General features: G+C 45.2%; 1 protein-coding gene across 1 annotated transcript in view; it reads left to right on the top strand.

Moving 5' to 3' along the window:
• The window catches only part of LOC119575074 (rho GTPase-activating protein 26-like), a gene marked incomplete in the record, with an annotated part of 86,992 nt that overhangs the window by 16,282 nt on the left and 48,086 nt on the right, over positions 1–22,624 (top strand). Inside the window, 2 exon segments of the mRNA XM_037922461.1 lie at positions 3,914–4,071; positions 5,298–5,471. Coding sequence (XP_037778389.1) covers positions 3,914–4,071; positions 5,298–5,471 — 332 coding nt within the window.

Here is a 22,624-nt window from a genome sequence, read left to right as displayed (position 1 = left end):
ACGTCATTACACGTTTACTTTTTCTTTGTAACACTTTATACCTGTCATGCAAACCCCCCTCCCTACCCGTATGGACGTACGTTACCACTTCCTGCAATGCTGTAACGTCTTGCATTCTCTATCCAAACAGTTTGATAGATCTTGAGTGTTGCGTGTGGCCCTTTGTCCACGCAGTTCCCGGTAATTTCGTGATATCGAAGTCTGAAAGATGCTCAGGAGGCAATCCGGCGGAGAGAAGAGTGACTTGCGGGACCACAAGCTCCTCCTCTCCGACGCGAGGGTACCTGTAGAAAAATGACTGGCGCCTTCGAATTCTTGAGTGCATTTATGTCACCCGACCTCTAATTGATGGCTACACCTCTGTTTATATCAGAAATGGCTGGAATCGATGTATTCCACAGCGGAAAGATGGCGTGAGATAAAAAGGCATCCAGAGGGAGTAGTGTTAGGAGGTCACGGGATTCCAGCATTTAGGTCACATGTGTCGCATAATTCCCAGGTCTCGTTATCTCTTAGCCAATGGCCTATGTAATGGCCTCGTCTTATTGGGCCATCTTATCCGGGACATATTACCGGCTGTGGGGGGGGGGGTCAGACGTGTCTTTTTGTTCTTGTTCAAGTAATGGTAATAATATGATTAATGATGATTATGATGATTATGATGATTATGATGATTATGATGATTATGATGATTATGATGATTATGATGATTATGATGATTATGATGATTATGATGATTATGATGATTATGATGATGATGATGATGATGATGATGATGATGATTAATATTTATGTTAATATTAATGTTAATGTTAATAATATTGATGTTGACATTAATATTAATATTGATTTTATTAATATTAATATTAATATTAATATTAATGATATAAGAAATTAGAATTAAAAATAAAGGTAGAATTAAAAATGTAAAAATAAAATTAAAATTGCTATTACTATTACTATTAATATTGATACTGATATTGATATTAATATTACTATTACTATTGGTATTAATATTAATATTAATATTAATATTAATGTTAATGTTAATATTGATATTAATATTAATATTATTATTAATAATATTATTATTATTATTATTATTATTATTATTATTATTATTATTATTGTTCATCATCATCATCGTCATCGTCATCGTCATCGTCATCGGCATCGTCATCGTCATTGTTATTGTTATTAATTATTATTATTAATTATTATTATTATTATTATTATTATTATTATTATTATTGTTGTTGTTGTTGTTATTATTATTATTATTATTATTATTATTATTATTATTATTATTATTATTATTATTTTATTATTATTATTTTATTATTATTTTATTATTATTTTATTATTGTTGTTGTTGTTGTTGTTGTTGTTGTTGTTGTTGTTATCGTTATTGTCATTATTAATAGTAGTAGTAGTCAACGTGACGATTACTGTTGTTATGAATATTTATGTTGTAGGTTTGATTTTTGTTGTTATTGTTGTGGACGTATGTATGTTTTCCTTTTTCGAGATTCTGCGGTAGTGATTTATCTAAAAAAAAGTCTGCTTGTGTTATATAAAATATTAGACTATGATCCAATGAATTTTGATTGCCATGATTACCAATTAGAACAAAAAACTTTAGTTTCTGAACAGAACTTTTATTCATATATAATATTTCAGTATGCCATAAAACGCCGACTGCGTACGTTTTCTAATATAAGCTCACAATGCACAGAAAATGGCTACTAGACATTTTAGAGCGGTGACTACGTAAAATCAGGTTAGGCATTTTAGAGCGGTAACTAAGTAAAATCAGTCTAGGCATTGTAGAGCAGTAACTATGTAAATACTACTAGATATTTTAGAGCGGTAACTATGTAACATCCCTCAAATTTGTATATATGATTTAGGACTTTCGTCATTTAAGACATATAGAGAATGAAATAGCATTGACATCTAAAATATAAATACCATTTATGGAATTGCATTGACATCTAAAGTATAAGTGTTATTTATATTCCGTTTCTGTGTCTATTTTCACAGAAAATATCTACCGTTCTGCAAATCTATGCATAAAAACAGGATGCGTGCAAATCGAATCTAGGAATTAAAGGCGTCCATTTCTTTAAACTTCGCGTTTGATATAAAATCTGCAGTAATGTGCTTGAAAACTGCCTTAACCCGATCGGCATGGATGGTAAGAATACATGCCATGCCCACTGTAATATAAGTTCATTTATTGTATTTACACTTTCCTTGATTTTTGGAATTTCTTTTGTATTATTTCATTGTCTGTAATGTTACCAATATTTTGATAAAGATTTAATAATCATAATATCAGTAAGAATAATAACAGTGGGATATCAATAGTATTGGCAGAAAAACACATTTTCCACCAATTTCAAGGAGTGGAGAAATCAGGAACGGTCACTAGGGCCTACTGTTAGACTCCTTGCTGGCTGAGCACATCCGGAGCCATCTGTATGTAACAAAATTTACACACACACACACACACACACACACACACACACACACACACACACACACACACACACACACACACACACACACACACACACACACACACACACACAAACACACACAATACAGAGGGCAGTACATAAATCCGTAGTCATTGGGTTAAATTGCTTTTGTGGCAAGAGCAGAAGCATTGCTATTTAGCCGAAGTTTGTCTTTTAGTTACCATTTACGTGAGGAAAATTGTCTTCTAAAGCGAAGGTCACACTAGTCTATTTTGTCCCAAGATAGGATCGCCGAAGTCAGGTCAGCTACAGAGAGGGATTGGTCACACTACATTCAGTGTCCCTTCGGACACTAATATGATATGACTTACTGCCGCATACCATTACTAAAGTAAGATTTAACCTATATTTAAGATTGACCTATATTTTGGAATGTGAGGTAAAATAACAGAAGAAGGAAAAGTGAAATATGCATATTTGTGGAGAGTTGATGTGCGTAGCTCGGGTATTCATTGCTTATTTTATCCATTAATGTTCTTTTCACATTCCTGCTTTTATAATCCGTATGACTGATGTTCCACAACGGCTCTTTGACTCTCACTTTATCGAACAAGGCGTTAATAACTTCCGAAGTTGATTGATGTTTATGTCCGTTAGTCAAATGAACGTTTTTTCCGAATTATCTATAAACATTTAATGAGGCATCGTTGTTCGATGCAATATATCTTTGTGTTTAATAATTAAGTTCGTTTTTATCATGATATATAATAATTTTTAAAGAATCTAAGTAACGAGATTACCAGTAATTATATTATAGTTTTTGTTTCCGCAATATATTTCAGCTCTAGGCAGGGATGAAGTACCGACAGAGCGTTTTCGCACTGCGGCGGGATTTTCATCTCGGATCCGTTTACAGAAAGGGAAGCATCCAGTTCGTAAAGGGATCCCTGGACAGAATAGATTAATGTGACCGGCCTTTAAAGCAATGCTTTCAACCGTCTTTTATTGCGAGCCAGTTTGGTTTTGTGGATGACAAACTTGTTGGATGTATCTTGCATACTAGTAGCTATTTTTTATTCCAAGTTTTCTACTATATCTTATAATAGTAATTATTTTTATATAACTAATTTAGTTCGTTTTTATGACTATTATTATTATTATTATTATTATTATTTTTTTTTTTTTATTATTATTATTTTTTTAATTACCAGGCCGCAGCCTACTAAAGACACAACACGTACTTGAGGTCCCATGGAGGAGGTGATGTAGTCCCAATTCCTTGCACCTTCTCCTGGATGGTCTCAAAGGCTTTAATGCATGGCACTCTAAGATATAGTATACCAGGGTTTATATTTTTTTAACAAGAAAAATCGCAGTTTTCTGTACCTTCAAATTGCCCGTGTGTAATGTATGGCGTTCTTTTCCCGCAGACTTATCGAAGGCCAAGAGGAACCTGAGCAACAACCTGCAGCGCTTCAAGTTCGAATGCATCGGCAACAGTCAGACGGATGACGAGATAGTCATCGGGGGATCACTCAGGGAGTTCGCCAAGATCATCGACATGGTGGAGGACGAGCGGGAGAGAATGGTGAGTTCGGGGGACTTCGGCTGTTCCGTTCGGGTCGTAAGGGGATTTAGGTCTTTGGGGTTATTTTTCTTTCTTTTTTTTGTCATATTTCGCTTTGGGTATTTTCTTTTTGTTCGTTTGCATTTCCTTTTATGTTTTTTCCTCATCATTTTTATATCGGTTGGATACTCCTTTTTTTTAGATTTTACTTTTTATTTGTCCGTTTTTAGATGTCTTTTTTCCGATAGAATTCAGTGGCTACTATTATTCCATTGCGACACCCCTCGCGCTCTTTCTCTGTAAAAACGTCCTCCCCAAGTTATATTAGGAGGCCGGGATGACAGCATGCCATTTTATCATCTTCATGAAGTAAGCCACAACAGCCACTCTTGTTAATGCGGTTCTTTTTATAAAACCGAGTGTGGATTTTGTGAGTCACCGGCGCTGCTGATCTCACTGGTCTTTCGGTGGCGGCGTGGTTTGCTCTTCAGCGTGGCTTTCCCGCCCGTGTTTGCTTCCCTGTGGCGGAATACGTACGTTTTATGCTGGAGGTAATATTTTGGTGGAACGCGTACGTTTTGGGCTAAACGTGGGGCATGGAGGAAATTCTTAGGTGGGATACGTACGTTTGAGGCTGATGTAGGGCATGGGGGTAATACTTAGGTGGAATACTCGTGCTTTATGCTGAAGGCGGAGGCATTGAGGTTAATACTAGATGCCTAAGGAAGGGGAGGGACGGCGGTGTACAGGTTACGATCAGGAAGTGCGGGGTTGTAGATGGGTGTTTCGCTTTTCTGTTCCAAGTAAGAGTAGTAGAGCGTTTTTTTATTTACTTTTTAGATGTTTCTTAAGGATTCTTATAAGATAATGACGCTTAACTTAGGGGTATAGTGTAACGTAATGTAATAGGGGGGTGTTTATACTCGTATTACCATCTTGGGATTGTCGCTGATAGTAAGGCTCCCGGAAATGTTTGTGGGGGAAAGAATGGGTAGATATAATAAAGAATATATAAAAGAGTAAATAGATATAACGAAAAATATATGAGAGAGTGAATGGACATTACGAAAAATAGGTAAAAGAGTAAATAGATATGACGATGAATACATGGATTAGTAAAATAGGTATAACGAAAAGTATGTAAAATAGTAAATAGATTTAAAAAAAGGCAAAAAAATCACAGAAAATGTATATACATCACTGAGTCGAATCCCAAACCGGCTGACTTTCCCCTTGGCTCTCGGCAGCTGGACCGATCGTACGAGCAGATCATCGGGCCGCTGGAGAACTTCCGCAAGGAGGCCATCGGCGGCGCCAAGGAGGGCCGGAAGAAGTTCGAGAAGCAGACGCAGAAGTTCTGCCAGTCGCAGGAGCGCTACCTCAACCTCTCCACCAAGAAGGACGACCAGGTGCTGCAGGAGGTAAGGCTGGGGGGGGATTTTTCGTGAGGGGGAGAAGGGTGAGTGAGTGAGTGAGTGAGTGAGTGAGTGAGTGAGTGAGTGAGTGAGTGAGTGAGTGAGTGAGTGAGTGAGTGAGTGAGTGAGCAAGCAAGCAGATAAGTAAGCAAATAAGTTTTTTTTTCTTCTTTTTCTCTTTCTCTTTCTCTTTCTTTTTCTTTTTCTTTTTCTTTTTTTTTCTTCTTCTTCTTTTTCTTTTTCTTTGTCTCTTTCTCTTTCTCATTCTTTTTCTTCTTTTTCTTTTTCTTTTTCTTTTTCTTTTTCTCTTTTTCTTTTTCTTCTTCTTTTTCTTTTTCTTCTTCTTTTTCTTTTTCTTTTCTTCTTCTTCTTCTTTTCTTCTTCTTCTTTTCCTTCTTCTTCTCCTCCATCTTCTTCTTCTTTTTCTTTTTCTTTTCTTTTTTCCTTTTCTTTTTCTTTTCTTTTCTTTTCTTTTTCTTTTTTTTCTTTTTCTCTTTTTTTTTTTCTTTTCTTTTCTTTCTTTTCTTTTCTTTTCTTTCTTTTCTTTTCTTTTCTTTTCTTTTCTTTTCTTTTTTTCTTTTCTTTTCTTTTCTTTTTTTTCTTTTCTTTTCTTTTCTTTTCTTTTTCTTTTTCTTTTTCTTTTTCTTTTTCTTCTACCACCACCCCCTCCTTATCTTTTCCCCTTCCTTCTCTTCTTGCTGCTCCTCTTCCTCTTTTTCTTCGTCTTCCTCTTCCCCTCCCTCTCCCTCTCCCACTTCCTCTCCCACTTCCTCTCCCACTTCCTCTTCCTCCTCCTCCTCCTCCTCCTCCTCCTCCTCCTCCTCCTCCTCCTCCTCCTCCTCCTCTCCTCCTCCTCCTCCTCCTCCTCCTCCTTCCTCTTCCTCCTCCTCCTCCTCCTCTTCTTCTTCTTCTTCTTTTTCTTCTTCTTCTTCTTCTTCTTCTCTTCTTCTTCTTCTTCCTCTTCTTCCTCCTCTTCCTCCTCCTCCTCTTCTTCCTCCTCCTCCTCCTCGTCCGTGAATCGGATGCTAACCCTCTGTAGGCCCCTTTCCCCCTCCCTCTTTCCTACTCTGCGTCTTGTTCTCCCCTCCCCTCCCCTCCCCTCCATCTCTCTGCCATGTTCACACGCCCACCTACACCTCCCCTCCCCTACACACACGTCCATCAACCTCTCCCTCCTTCTACACGCCCATTGCATCACCCCCTCCTCCCCCTCCCCTCCTCCTCCCCCCTCCCCTCCTCCTCCCCCCTCCCCTCCTCCTCCCCCCTCCCCTCCTCCTCCCCCCTCCCCTCCTCCTCCCCCCTCCCCCAGGTTCGCATTATGTGATCAGTGAAAATAGTGAGCTTTAGTTGGTGGGCGGATGACGTCACGAGAAGGCAAAGATGAGAAACAAAGAAATGATGCAAAGAGGGGGGGGTACTATAGCGAAATGGTGGTTCTTTAATGCAATGGGAGGTCTTGGGGCGAAGAGAGTGCTATAAGGGAAGAGGGAGGTCTAGAGCCTAAGAAAGTGCTATAACGAGAGATTAGGTCCTGTGACCAAAGAGGATGATTCGTGACGGAAGGGAAGGTCATATATAACGGAGGTCCTATAACGAAAGAGCAGGTCACGTGACGAGGGAGTTCCTACAACGCAGGGGTGATCCGTCGCGGGAGTGAGACAAAGTGGGCGTGAATGCGGGCGTTGGTTTGCCTCGATTTAGGGCTTGTGTGCGCGGCTGACCTTCACAAGGAAGCGCCGCGGGAGGAGCGCAGAGGGACGGGAGGCCTTCGGGGGGCGGGGCGGGGGGAGGGGGTTGGGTGGCCTCTTGGGGTTGCTGCTCTGGGGTTGGGCTGGTTTGCATTGGGGGTCTTTGCGGTCTTCCTTCCATTATTTCTATTATTCTCTTTCTGCAATACACACGCACTTGCACTTACACTTACACTTACACTTACATTTACACTTACACTTACACATAAACACACACACACACACACACACACACACACACACACACACACACACACACACACACACACACACACACACACACACACACACACACACACACACACACACACACACACACACACACACACACCCTCTTATGCTATTATTTCCTGTCGCGTCTCCGACAGGGTGCACGGAAAGAAAGAAAGGGAGAGGAGAGGATAGTGTGGGCGAAGCGGCAGGAAGGTGTAGGTCGTGGTGATCCTAGTGAAAAAAGTTCGCACAGGAAGGTGTGGATGAGATCAGGTCGTCGGAGGTTGAGGGGTCAGCTGGGCTGTGTAGGGTAAGGGTGGCGGTGGGGGATGATGCGAGCGAAGTTTGTTTTGCTGTGTTGGGGGCTCGTGCGTCGGGGAGTGTGTAGGTGAGTGTCAGAGAGTGTGTAAGTTTGAGTGGGTGAGAGAGGGAATGGGTGGGTGGGTGGGTGGATGGGTGAGTGAGGGAGTGAGTGAATGAGTGAGTGAGTGAGTGAGTGAATGTGTTGGTTGGTTTTGGGTGGATGGATGGATGGATGGATGGATGAGTGGGTGGGTTGGTGGACGGACGGACGGACGGACGAGTGAGTGTGCCTGCGACTTTGCGAGTTCGAGGCGGTAGGGAGGCCGGGCCCTAACCATAAGCCTTGGTCATTAACCTACTTGATCTTGTTAAGGTTCTCAACGCCTTGCCACTGATGAACTCGGGGGAAAGAATGACGACTTCCGTGCTCGTGTTACACGGCTTAGTCAGCGGCGACACACGCACACACGAACACAGTTGTTCATTACTTAACGCCTGCCCACACCCCCTCCCCCTCCCCCACCCAGTGCCAGTGCCGAGGTCGCTACAGTGCCACGAGAAGCGAGATTACGCTCTGCCCTTTTATCACCGCGAAACCTTACGAACGCAATGTAATCCTTGGACGCGAATGAAACAACGCTCAAGTATGTTGGAGTATGTAGGTGTGTGTTGGAGCAATGCATGTTGGAGCGAAGTCCGAGGGGTTGGTTGGTGACTGGAGGCGAAAAATGGAGTGTCTCTGGTCTCGATGTCGTGGAGCTGGGGAAGGACCACCTGTTATATTGTTTGGCTCTATAATGAAGTGTAATTAGTGAAGTGTGATTCAGGCATCGTGGGAGGCGATCTTTGTGGATTTGGTGTATTCGGGTCTCGATTTGCAAATGCGAGTCCGATTTCTATTCGTGGAAAGAAAAGAAGAACCGGTTTAACGTAGAAAGAAATCGGGGAAAGAAATTAAATAAAGTTAGATGATAGAAAAATAGCAATAATAATAATAACTAGAATGACATATAATGGTGTTTGATAATAGTAAATGTTACGGTTTGAATGTCTAAATTTGCAGAGGACAGTCCGACAATCGATCGGTTGTTACAAAAGCAAAGCCAGGAACACAAAATTTAGATTGTCACATACTTCACTGTTTCGGGAACAAAGAAACGGGGAATACGATCTTCGTGGCGTGGGGAAATGGGTATATTAATAGAAAAAAGGTCAGACTCTGAATGAAAGGTAATGCGGAGGTGTATGTTGGGTGGATTAAGGAGATGGCCTTTCCGATCGCCCAGCCGCCCAGGAGAGGGCCGAACCGGGTGATGCTGAAAGATTGCACTAGTCCGGCACCGCGCGAGAGCGGTGCTGGCGGAGCGTGGCACCCTCACCGAGCGCCCTTTATCGGAGGGTGGGGGAAGGCAGTAGGGGCCTCAAAGCACCCCCCCTCCCCCCCGTCCTCGACATGGCTCTCGGCCCCTTCAGCCAAGCGGCAGCGCCCCTTGAGCCCCCCCTCCCCCCCGTCCCTCAGGTTCAGAGAGCCTCCCGTTATAACAGCGGGAGCAGCTAATGACGTGCTCATCGCGTGTGTCACCGCCCTGCGCACCGAGGGGCCCGGCCGAGGTCGTCGATGTGCAGTTGCAGCATTGCATTGCCGAGTCTCACGGCCAAGGCGAACATTTGCTCACCAATGTTCATTCGGCTGATGAACTTGCATTGCTTGAGACCCATTTCCTCGGCCGCAGCTGCTTGGTGTCGCGTCTTGTTTCACGCCCCCCCCCTCTTCCCCCTGGCCCTCCATCCCACTCCTCTACGTCATCTCCTCTTTGGCCATCGTGGTGACAGCGTCTGTTTTTCTTCCGTCCTTTTTGCAGTTTCGTTGTTCAGCTTATTTGTTTTGGAGGATTATCTTCGTTCTCTTTTTTGCTTTAATTTCGAAAAAAATTACTCACGCCTTTATTTAGGTTTATCTGTTAAGTGATTCCATTTGTCTTTGCACGTAAGCTTCTGGATTAGATTTTTGATGGAAGCATTTATGTATCATTACGTGAATCATGATTTTGGGTAATTTGCGGTATGAAAAGAAAGAAAGAAAGAAAGAAAAAAAATGTATGCATGTATGTATAAAGAAAAAGGGACGCTTCACAAGAACAGCCCTTGAGTTCCACTAATTACGACGTTATAATGAGGCACTGTGCCTGATGTTGTGTCGCCTAAAACAATGGCCAGTGCTACGTGGATATGAAGCGAAGGAAAGAGCAGTATCTTTTCACAATAGGGTATTTCTTTATAGGATTATTTTCCCGATAAGATGTTTAAGATATTCCTCATTAAGATGGAATTATGTCAGCACAGAGAGTCAGGGTGTAATTGAGAAACAACGGGCATAACGCGACCTGGTTACCTTATAGCAGAGATTTTTTTTTTGCAAATGGGAACAAGGTTTCCCGGGCCTGGTGTTATTTTTTTTCCTTGCGTGCCTTATTTATCTGCCCAGATGACTCCTTGGTCACAGCTTTCTTTCTTGTTAATCTATTTCCATCCCTTTCTTTTGTTCTATTCCAGCCCCACCCCCCCTCTCCACTCCCTCCCTCTCTTTCTCCCCTTCCTTCCTTCCTCCCTCTCTCCTCTCTCCCTCTCTCCCTCTCTCCCTCCCTCCCTCCCTCTCTCCCCCTCCCTCCTTCTCTCTCCTCTTTCCCCTCTCCCCTCTCCTCTCTCTCTCCTCTCTCCTCTCTCCTCTCTCTCTCTCCTCTCTCCTCTCCTCTCTCCTCTCTCCTCTCTCCTCTCTCCTCTTTCCTCTTTCCTCTCTCATTCCTCATTCCTCATTCCTCATTCCTCATTCCTCTCTTCTCTCTCCTCTCTCTCCCCTCCCTCCCTCCCCCCCTCCCCACGTTTCTTTCATAATCCTCGTGTTATTTCATGTCTCGGTTCCTGCGTTCGGTTCCGTGTTCCCTCTATCTCTCCGGCGACCCAATTTCCTCGCGGTTCACCCTATCGGCATTTTTACTCCCTTATCCCTCAACAACTTTCCTTTTCTATTTCCCCCTCTGCCTCTCTCTGCTCTCAGCTCTCAGCTCTCTGTTCTCAGCTCTCTGTTCTCTGCTCTCTGCTCTCTGCTCTCTGCTCTCTGCTCTCTGCTCTCTGCTCTCTGCTCTCTGCTCTCTGCTCTCTTCCTCTCCCTCTTCCTCTTCCTTCTCCTTCTCCCTTCTCCCGCTACTATCTGTGCAACGTCACCGCCCACTCTTGGCTTCCTTGCGGGATGCCTCAAAGTTTCTTGACACGACCCTAATGATTTAATGTTCTGGGGGTAAGCTTGACAAACAGCTGTTCTGGGAGAGGGACACCTGCCACCGATCCCGGTCGAAATGCTGACGTGGGAAAAGGCTGGGGTCGGTGTTGGTGTTGCCAGGCTGGTGTTGTCAAGTCTCCCCTGATGTTGTCAAGTCCCCTGAAGTTGCCAAGTCCCCTCTGATATTGCCTAGGCCCCCGTAAAGTTGCCAAGTCCCCCAATTGTGTTGTCGACGACGGGTACTATTCACGGCCGGTAGGTTCTACGCTGACTTTGTGGCGACGATACTAGTTTTCCGCCGCGGCCCAGGCTATTGATATTCCGCCAGGCCACGAGAAGAGGGGCCAACTACCCTCAAGGGCGCACACACATCGCGGGGCTTGTCCCAGACAGGAAGGGGGAACAAAGGGGAGGAAATTTATGTAGGCGAGTTTGGCGGGCGGCGAGGAGCGGGAGGGGGAAGAGGAGAAAGAATTGGAGGAAAAGAAGAAAAAGAAGAAGAGGAGGAGGAGGAGGAGAAGAGGAGAGAGAGGAGGAGAAGAGGTTAAACAGGCAAAAGGTGTTGATTGTAATTTTACGGTTAAATTAAAAGGGGGAGGGAAAGTGAACGTGGTTGTAAAAAGGGGGAAAAAATTAGTTGACTACTTCATGTTTCGTGGAAAAAAAGGGGAAATAGATTTGTGGTGGAAAGGTATATTATAGAAAAAAGGTCAGACTCTGAATGGAAAGGTAATGCGGAGGGTGTATGTTGGGTGGTTTAAGGAATGGCCTTTCCGATCGCCAGCCGCCCAGAGAGGGCCGAACCGGGTGATGCTGAAAGATTGCACTAGTCCGGCACCGGGGGCGAGAGCGGTGCTGGCGGAGCGTGGCACCCCTCACCGAGCGCCCTTTATCGGAGGGTGGGGGAAGGCAGTAGGGGCCTCAAAGCACCCCCCTCCCCCCCCGCCCTCGACATGGCTCTCGGCCCCTTCAGCCAAGCGGCAGCGCCCCTTGAGCCCCCCCCCCCCCCCCCCGTCCCTCGGGTTTTCAGAGAGCTCCCGTTATAACAGCGGGAGCAGCTAATGCCCGTGCTCATCGGTGTGTCACCGCCCTGCGCACCGAGGGGCCGGCCGAGGTCGTCGATGTGCAGTTGCAGCATTGCATTGCCGAGTCTCACGGCCAAGGCGAACATTTGTTTCACCAATGTTCATTCGGCTGTTTGAACTTGCATTGTTTGGGAGACCCATTTCCTCGGCCCCGGCAGCTGCTTGGTGTCGCGTCTTGTTTCACGCCCCCCCCCTCTTCCCCCTGGCCCTCCATCCCACTCCTCTAACGTCATCTCCTCTTTGGCCATGGTGGTGGACAGCGTCTGTTTTTCTTCCGTCCTTTTTGCAGTTTTCGTTGTTCAGCTTATTTGTTTTGGAGGATTATCTTCGTTCTCTTTTTTTGCTTTAATTTTCGAAAAAAATTACTCACGCCTTTATTTAGGTTTATCTGTTAAGTGATTCCATTGTCTTTGCACGTAAGCTTCTGGATTAGATTTTTGATGGAAGCATTTATGTATCATTACGTGAATCATGATTTTGGGTAATTTGCGGTATGAAAAAAAGGAAAGAAAGAAAGAAAAAAAAATGTATGCATGTATGTATAAAAAAAAAGGGGGACGCTTCACAAGAACCTTGAGTTCCACTAATTACGAACGTTATAATGGGGGCACTGTGCCTGATGTTGTGTCCCCCTAAAACAATGGCCATTGCTACGTGGATATGAAGCGAAGAAAGAGCAGTTACCCTTTTCACAATAGGGTATTTCTTTATGGGATTATTTTCCCGATAAGATGTTTTAAGTTTATCCTCATTAAGATGGAATTATGTCAGCACAGAGAGTCAGGGTGTAATGAGAAACAACGGGCATAACGCGACCTGGTTACCTTATAGCAGAGATTTTTTTTTGCAAATGGGAACAAGGTTTTCCCGGGCCGGGTTTGTTTATTTTTTTTCCTTGCGTGCCTTATTATCTGCCCAGATGACTCCTTGGTCACAGTTTTTCTTTCTTGTTAATCTATTTCCATCCCTTTCTTTTGTTCTATTCCAGCCCCACCCCCCCTCTCCACTCCCTCCTCTCTTTCCCCCCTTTCCTTTCCCTTCCTCCCTCTCTCTCTCTCCCTCTCTCCCTCTCTCCCTTCTCCTCTCTCCCTCTCTTCCCTCCCTCTCTCTCCCCTCCCTACCCCCCTCTCTCTCCTCTCTCTCTCTCCTCTCTCCCCTCTCCCCTCTCCTCTCTCTCTCCTCCTCCTCTCTCCTCTCTCTTTTCTCCTCTCTCCTCTCCTCTCTCCTCTCTCCTCTCTCCTCTCTCCTCTTTCCTCTTTCCTCTCTCATTCCTCATTCCTCTTTCCCTCATTCTCATTCCTCTCTTTCTCTCTCCTCTCCCTCCCCTCCCTCCCTCCCCCCTCCCCACGTTTTTTCATAACCCTCGTTTTATTTCATGTCTCGGTTCCTGCGTTCGGTTCCGTTCCCTCTATCTCTCCGGCGCCCCAAATTTTCCTCGCGGTTCACCCTATCGGCATTTTTACTCCCTTATCCCTCAACAACTTTCCTTTTCTATTTCCCCCTCTGCCTCTCTCTCTCTCAGCTCTCAGCTCTTGTTCTCAGCTCTCTGTTCTCTGCTCTCTGCTCTCTGCTCTCTGCTCTTGCTCTCTGTCTCTGCTCTCTGCTCTTTTGGCTCTCTGCTCTCTGCTCTCTGCTCTCTTCCTCCCCCTCTTCCTCTTCCTTCTCCTTCTCCCTTCTCCCGCTACTATCTGTGCAACGTCCACCCCCCCACTTTTGGGCTTCCTTGCGGGATTGCCTCAAAGTTTCTTGACACGACCCTAATGATTTAATGTTCTGGGGGTAAGCTTGACAAACAGGCTGTTCTGGGAGAGGGACACCTGCCACCGATCCCGGTCAAAAATGCTGACGTGGGAAAAGGCTGGGGTCGGTGTTGGTGTTGCCAGGCTGGTGTTGTCAAGTCTCCCTGATGTTGTCAAGTCCCCTGAAGTTGCCAAGCCCCCTCTGATATTGCCTAGGCCCCGTAAAGTTGCCAAGTCCCCAATTGTGTGTCGACGACGGTACTATTCACGGCCGGTAGGTTCTACGCTGACTTTGTGGCGACGATACTAGTTTCCGCCGCGGCCCAGGCTATTGATATTCCGCCAGGCCACGAGAAGAGGGGCCAACTACCCTCAAGGGCCCACACACATCGCGGGGCTTGTCCCAGACAGGAAGGGGGAACAAAGGGGAGGAAATTTATGTAGGCGAGTTTGGCGGGCGGCGAGGAGCGGGAGGGGGAAGAGGAGAAAGAATTGGAGGAAAAGAAGAAAAAGAAGAAGAGGAGGAGGAGAGAGAAGAGGAAGAGGAGGAGGAGAGAGAAGAGGAAGAGGAGGAGGAGAGAGAAGGGGAAGAGGAGGAGGAGGAAGAAGAGGAGGAGAAGAGGAGGAGGAGAAGAGGAGGGAAAAGAAAGGAGGAGGGGGGGGAGAAGAAGGAGGAGGAGGGGAAAGAGGAGGAGGAGAAGAGGAGGAAAAAAGGGGGAGAAGAAGGAAAAGGGAGGAGGAGGAAAGAGGAGGAGGAGGAGGAGAAGAGGAGGAGGAAAGGGGAAAGGAGGAGGAGGAGAAGAGGAGGAGGAAAGGGGAAAGGAGGAGGAGGAAGGGGAGGAAAGGAGAAGAGGAGGAGGGGGAGGAGGAGAAGAGGAGGAGGAGGAAGAGAGGAAGAGGAGAAGAGGAGGAGGAGGAGCAGGGAAGAGGAGAAGGAGGAAGAAAGGAGGAGAAGGAGAAGAGAGGGGAGGAGAAAGGAGGAGGAGAAGAGGAGGAGGAGGAGAAGGAGGAGGAGGAGGGAAGAGGAGGAGGGGGGAGGGGAGAAGAGGAGGAGGAGGAAGAAAGAGGGAGAAAGGAGGAAGAAGAGGAAAGGGGGGAGGAGGAAGAGGAGGAGGAAAGGAAAAAGATAGGAGGAGGAAAAGGGGAAGAGGAGGAGGGAGGAGAAGGGAAGGAGGAGAAGGAAAGAGGAGGAAGAAGAGGGGAGAGGAGGAGAGGAAGAGGGAAGAAGAAGGGAGAAGAAAAGGAGAAGGAGAAGAAGCAAGGAGGAAGAGGAAGGAGTGGAAGAGGAGGAGGGAGAGGTAGATGAGGAAGAGAGGAGAGAAGGGAAGAGGGGAGAAGAGGAAAGGGGGAGGAAAGAGGAGGAGGAGGGAAGGGGAAGGGTGAAGGAGGAGGAGGACAAAAGGGAAGAAGGGAGAGAGGGGGGAGGCAGAAAGAGGAATGGGTGAAAGGGACGGAGAGATTGAGGTAGGATAGGGAAAGGGGGGAAGTGAGAATGAAGAAAGGACATTGAAGGAAGGGAAACAAGAGAAGGATGAAGAGAGGACGAAAATATACCAGGTATTTTTGAGAGGAAAGAGCGAGGAGAAGAGAGGGAGAGGGAGGGAGAGAGAAGGAAAAAAAGGGAGAAGGAGAAGGAGAGGAAGAGGAAGAATAAGAGTAAGAGGAAGAATAAGAGTAAGAGGAATAAGAGGAGAAAGAGGAAGAGGAGGAGGAAGAGGAAGGGGAGGAAGACGAAGACGAAGACGAAGAGTAGATGTAGGGTATGCGGACAAAGGGATTAGAAGGGGGAAGAGGTGGATACAATAGAGAGGACATGGGAGTGAAGAGATCGGCGAATTGGATAGATAGGCGGATCAGTATAAAAATGAAGCAATAGGACTTGATTTCGAAAAGCCCAAGGGGGGAAACCGGGGGGGGGGCAGAGGCATCGTCAAAGGAGGGGGAAAGAACGGAAGAAACTCAAGGTATTGTTTAATAACCCGGGGCTGTAGGGAGGGTAGGGAGGGGGAGGGAGGGGGGGTTGGTTTTATCAAAAAGGAAGGAAGGGGGAAGAGCGGATTGAGAAGGCTTTTTGAAAGGGTGGGGAGAGGGAGTGAGGGATTAGGGAGAGGGAGAGTGGATGAATTGAGGGAGTAGGCTTGGGAAGGAAGACGAGGCGACAACAATCAATACCGGGAACGAAGCGTGATGATTGTTGGAGCGAACGGCAAATCGCATTACACCGGTAGTTGTCCTTTGCTGATGATGGGACGAGATGTTATCTGAAATGCTACTGATATTGCGCCTTTGCCACGTGGTTACGGGGGTTTTTATTTAAGAAAAAACCCTTGGGAACAACATGAAAATTTTAATACACCTCAGGCACGCACAAAAAGCATCAAAAAAAAACCATTGTGGGTTTTCACACCCGCACGCAGACGCACTCACGCGCACACCCACCCACCAGTCACGCACGTTCTCAGGCATGCACGCAAGCGCCCCACTCTTTCTGTCAAAAAAGTAAAGTTGAGAGAAAGAAAAAGAGAGAAAAAAAGAAGAAAAATCAAAGCAAAACAAAATGCGCATGAAACGGGGATGGGGAAAAAAAGATGAAATCGACGACTGTAATATGAGAAGCTGTACTCGCGTCTCTGGGGAGGGGGGAGGTAAAGGCCCCGGTCCCCACACAAGGGCGATAGGGAGGCCCCCTGTCCCCCCGTCAGAGGGGGGGGGGGAGGGAGGAAAAAAAAGCGCCCAAAAAGAAAAGAAAAAACTCGGTTTCTCGTTTTCTTTCCGCCATCGGGGGACTAAGTGGGCGACGGGGGGGGGGATGCTACCGCCCTGTTGTGGTGATTTGTTTTTTATTAAAAAAACGCTAGTAAAAAAACGACACACGGTGTGTGTGGGTGGTGTGTGTTTTTGTGTGTGTGTGTGTGTGTGTGTGTGTGTGTGTGTGTGTGTGTGTGTGTGTGTGTGTGTGTGTGTGTTTGTTTGTGTTTGTGTTTGTGTTTGTGTTTGTGTTTGTGTTTGTGTCTGTGTGTACGCGCGCGCGCGTGCGTCTGTGCACGTGGACTTATGCATTTACTTTGTACGTATGCACGTATGCATATATGTATGTTGTATGTATATATGTATGTATGTTTGTGTGTTTGTATTTTGCATATGTATATGTAGCACTTACATGTCGAGTAGAAACGCGCTCGCCACCTACGCGAGTGAGCCTATTAGCATTATTATTAATGTTACTGTTATTCTTTTGTAGCTGTTGCTGTCCCTGTTTCTGGTTCGGGGATTTTTTATTGGTGACGGTCATGTCGTTATTGCTGTCGTTTTTATATGTTAATTTTATTGCCTTTGATATTTTTATTATTATTATTAATAATATCATCATCATCATCATCATCATCATCATCATCATCATCATCATCATCATCATCATCATCATCATCATCATCATCATCATCATCATCATCATCATCATCATCATCATCATCATCATCATCATCATCATCATAATCATCATCATAATCATCATCATTATTTCCATTATTTTCATTATTATTGTTGTTATTATTAGTTATTATTTTTATTGTTATTAATATTGTTATTGTTGTTATTATTATTATTGTTGTTATTGTTGTTGTTGTTGTTGTTGTTGTAGTTGTTGTTATATAATAATAATAATAATAATAATGATAATAATAATAATTAATAATAATAATAATAATAATAATAATAATAATAATAATAGTAATAATAATGATAATAATAATAATAATAATTATTATTGTTGTTGTTGATGATGTTGATGTTATTATTGTTATTGTTATTGTTATTATTATTATTATTATTATTATAATTATGATAATGATTATTATTATTGTGATGATGGTGATGGTGATAGTGATGATGGTGGTGATAATGATGATGATGATTGGCACTATTAGAATAGTTTTAATTTCATCATTGTTATTGTTGTTATGATTATAGTTGTTCTTCACATTGATATTTTTGTTATTATCGTTATTGTTACATTTTATCACATATTTTAATAATCATGTGTGAATGTGTTTGTGTGTGCGCCTCGCCGCGGCTGCAGGAGTCCCCACCCTATGATAATTATTATTGATCGCAATGCTCGTAACAAAGCGCTGGTGCGGCGGCCGGCGACGGATGGAGAGAGCCGAGGCCGACCCAATGGAGTGCGGAACAATACTTGGATTTTTTTTTCCAGTGCTGGTCTCAAAGGGGGGGAGCGAGATAATCTCTTTTGTGTAAATATATATATATTTTTTTCTTTTTTTTTTTTTTGCTTTCATTCGTTGATTTATCGTCCGATTATTGTAATGTACAGTTTCCTGTGTGTCGGAATTCCCTTCTCTGTGTTGGTTTGTGTGATGAGGGAGATGATGGCTTTGGAAACGGCGGGGAAGGCGAGAGATGTGTCGGGCCGGCGTCGGTTCCTCGGGATCGGTGGAGGGAGGGAGGTTAATGGTGTGTGTGGGAGAGAGGGGAGAAAGGGGGTGGGGGAGAGGAGAGGAGGAGGAAGAGGAGGAGAATGAAGCTTGTATTGGGGGTCCACGTGGCCACAACAGCCATGCGGTCCACCATTGTTCCGTAAACAACTCAGGGGCTGGTTTTCCTCCCCCTTTCTCTTCTGTCTCTCTTTTCCATCTCTTAGATTTCCCCTCTTTCCTCTTCTTTTTTATCCTTCTCTATCCCCTCGCTTTCGCGTCCTCTCCATCTCCCCTCTTCTCTTTTTTCCCTTGCACCCTTTCTCTTGGTCGCTTTCCACTACACTTACTGTTTCCCCTTCCTCCTCTCTGGCCTTCGCCTCTTAATTTTTTTCTCAAACTACTTTTATTCATATACTTTCCCCTCTGATCTGTTCCCGTCTCCCCAGGTCCCCTCTCCCTTTTTCTCCTCTCTTACTCTTTTCACTCTCTCCCTCTCTCCCTCTCTCTCTCTCTCTCTCTCTCTCTCTCTCTCTCTCTCTCTCTCTCTCTCTCTCTCTCTCTCTCTCTCTCTCTCTCTCTCTCTCTCTCTCTCTCTCTCTCTCGCTCTGTCTGTCTGTCTGTCTTGTCTGTCTTGTCTGTCTTGTCTGTCTTGTCTGTCTTGTCTGTCTTGTCTGTCTGTCTGTCTTGTCTGTCTTGTCTGTCTGTCTGTCTGTCTGTCTTGTCTGTCTGTCTGTCTTGTCTGTCTGTCTGTCTGTCTGTCTTGTCTGTCTGTCTGTCTGTCTGTCTGTCTGTCTGTCTGTCTATCTATCTATCTATCTATCTATCTATCTATCTATCTGTCTGTCTGTCTGTCTCTCTCTCTCTCTCTCTCTCTCTCTCTCTCTCTCTCTCTCTCTCTCTCTCTCTCTCTCTCTCTCTCTCTGTCTTGTCTGTCTGTCTGTCTGTCTGTCTGTCTATCTATCTATCTATCTGTCTGTCTGTCTGTCTGTCTGTCTCTCTCTCTCTCTCTCTCTCTCTCTCTCTCTCTCTCTCTCTCTCTCTCTCTCTCTTTTCTCTCTCTCTCTCTCTCTCTCTCTCTTCTCTCTCTCTTCTCTCTCTCCTTTTCTCTCTCTTTTCTCTCTCTCTCTCTCCTCTCTCTCTCTCTCTCTCTCTCTCTCTCTCTCTCTCTCCTCTCTCTCTCTCTCCTTTGATTATCCACTCTATCTGCTCTTTCTGCCATATATCTTTCCTCTCCTCTTCTCCTGTGCCCCCCCCTCCTCTGTCATCGTGTTGCCCTTTGTGTCCGGGAGAATAAACACGAGGATGAGCTCTGCCGGAGGAGCTCATCCCGGCCCTTGCTTGCGTGCTGTGACTGGCGGGGCGAAGAGGGGGAGAAAGGGAGGGAGAGGAGAGAAGTAAAAGGGGAAATAAGGAAGAGGAGATACGAGAGAGAAGAAAATGGGAGGGAGGAGTAATTAGAGAATGGGAGGGAGGAGAGAGAGAGAGAGAGAGAGGAGAGAGGAGAGAGGAAAAAAGGAAAGGAGAGAGAAGAGAATGGGGAATATTAGTTGTTAAAGGGAGGTGGGGGGGGGGGGTAGAGAAGAAGAGAAACGAGATAACGGATGAAGGAAAACGTGAGAAGGAATGTCAGTGATATGCGAGCGGAGGGAGTGATAAAAAGAGGGGACTGGAGAGTGAAAATAGTAAGGGGAAAAGGGACATGGAGAGCGAAGGGGGAAAGGGAGTGAGCCGGTGATTTGGATGTCATTTTTTTGGTCATTTGCTGATTATGGCGATCGTGATAAGAGGAACGTGTTTATAAAGGCAGTTGAAGAATCTTGTAATTAAATGATAAAGGTACTGATAATGATTATGATAATTTCGATAATATTGATAAAAAGGAAATTAAATGATAGGAATGATGATCTTAATAATGATATTGATAATGATTATGATGGTGTCGATAATGATATTGATAATCAGGAAATTAAATGATAAGGATGAATATCTTGATAATGATCTTGATAATGATTATAATGATTTCGGTATTGATACTTGTAATGATATATATGAAGATGTCAATGACGATAACGACGAGGAGGCTAATGATGATATCAATCACGGTATAACAGTGACGGTGGTTGAGTGATAAACATAACAAGGCACAGGAAAAGAAGATTACTTCCGGAGGGTGTGAAGAGAAGGGACGAAAGAAGGAAGGAAGGGAGGAAGGAAGGGACGAGAAAGCAAAAGATCTGTAGAGGAAATGAGGGGGAGAGGAAGTGCGTAAGCGAAAAAGAGGGGAGAAAGAGAGGAATGGAAAAGGAGATGAGAATTAGGCGCTGAGAAGACGAAGGAAATAGAGGTGGGAAAAATTCGGGGGAAATTATGAAAGGGGGGGAAGGGACGAGGAGGAGGGGCATATGTGAAAGGAAATAAAAAAGGGGAGAGAGAAAAAAAACCCTGAGTGAAAGTACTTGCAGAAGGCGGATTGGAGAGATGGGGATGAAAGGGTAAGAGCAGGTGGATTGGCAAAAAGGAGATTGGAAAACGAAGACATGATGGGGGTGGAGGTGGGGAAAGCTCTGCAAATATAAAGAGAAATGCAAAGAAATATAAAGAGAAAGTATGAAATGAAAGTATGAAAGGATAAGAGGTGGAGAAAGGGGAAGGCAAGGGACGTGTAATGGAAAAGAAGGAGAGTAAATACGTCAGGAAAAAATGGCCGCAGAGATAGGATCGACGAAAAAAAGGAGAAAAGAGAAAGCGAAAGAAAATTACTAATCGGAAGAAGATAAAGGATGAGAATAGAAGGAGGAATAGAAGGAAGGAGGATGTTAAAGGAAAGAGAGTTTGAGAAATAGTTAGAAAGGGAAATATAGAGAGGACGCAAGGAAGGAGAAAGGAAGGAAGATGAGTGAGTGATGGATTGAGAGAGTGAGGCTGAAAGACAGACAAACAAACAAACGCAGACAGACGGACGGATACGCGAGAAATGAGAGATTAAAGGCTAGTTACGAGAGAGAAAGAGAACGCGAAAGGGGAAAAGAAAAGCTTCCAAGAAAGGGAGAGAAAGAGTAGAATAAGAGAGAGGCCCCGAAAGGCGAGGGCGAAGAAGACGAAGAACATTTCGCGTCAGAAGAGAGAAAGGCAATCGAAAGAGGGGAGCGAAAGGCAATCGAAAGGGCAAAAGAAAGGCAAGGAAGAAGGGAAAGAAAGGCAAGAGAAAGGGAGGGGAAAGGGGACGGAAGGGAGTCCAACGGCAGCCATTCCGGCGCGTCAACGGAGGATCATTATCAGGGCGAAATATTCTGGCCGTCACACCCATAAATCACGTCGTTGTTATTAGTCGGCGGGCGGCATAAAGAGGGGTGGGTGGGCGGGGAGGGAGGGGGGTGGAGGGATGAAAGGGGGTGGGAATGGGTAGGAGGAAGAGGAGGGACGTTATTTTATGGACTGACCCATGCCATTTTCTTTTTTATTATAGTTTTTTTTTTATGGAATTTGTACGGGAGAGGCAGAGGGTGCATTATTTACCTCGCTTGGTTGTTCTGTAGGGAAAAGAAAAATAAACAAACAGAAAAAACATTATTATTGCAGCAAACCCCGACACGGCGTAACTTTTGAAAAGGGGAAATGGGGGAGAAAATGGGAGTTTAAAGTGTCCTTAAAAACCTGGACGCCTGGCAGCGCACATGCCGTGTTCCGTGGCCGCGCCGCCGCCGCCAAAGCCAACTTCTCTTCATTATTAAGGAGTTCGATCCGTTTCGAGTCGGGTCTCCACCCGCATGGATCCTGAGGAGGGGCGGGGCGGGGGGAGGATCTTGGCCCGAAGTGGAGTTGTGGGTGGGTGGGAGGAGGGGGGAGGGAGCGGCGTTTGTGGCTGGGGGATCGGGACGGTGTGGGGGGGGCGCAGAGGCAAAGTGAGGGGGGGAGGGTGTAGCGAAGTCAATAACGGGATATTTGTTTGGTCGCGATGTGGTTGAGAGTGTTTAATAAGTGTAGATGTAGGATAGACGCGGCGTAGGCTTTCAGGGTTCAGCAGTGATGCTTGAAAGTATGGGTATTTTTCTATGCAAAAGAACGGACGGAAAAGCATGTCCGGAAGACGGACATCGGGCAGCGTGCAGCTGCTTAAGGTGCGAAGGAATGTGCATCCCGAGGGCAAAGTTAGTGGAGGGAAGACTTTCGGAAAGGAAAGGAGAAAGGAAGATGACGAAGGAAAAGTGTTGCAGTTCCGGGCGACTTCCGCCAGAGACCACTGACTCAGCCGCACGTTACTGTTCTCTCGAGCGAATGTCCGAATCGCCTCCCGGCGCCCCTCTCTTGCCGAGGGGTGCTCTTCGTTGCCGCTGTGCCCCGTCGGCTGTGATGCTCAC

This window comes from Penaeus monodon, chromosome 7, assembly GCF_015228065.2.
Source record: "Penaeus monodon isolate SGIC_2016 chromosome 7, NSTDA_Pmon_1, whole genome shotgun sequence".
NCBI lineage: Eukaryota > Metazoa > Arthropoda > Malacostraca > Decapoda > Penaeidae > Penaeus > Penaeus monodon.
The sequence above is the reverse complement of the archived record's forward strand: the minus strand, read 5'-3'. Positions and strand labels throughout refer to the sequence as shown.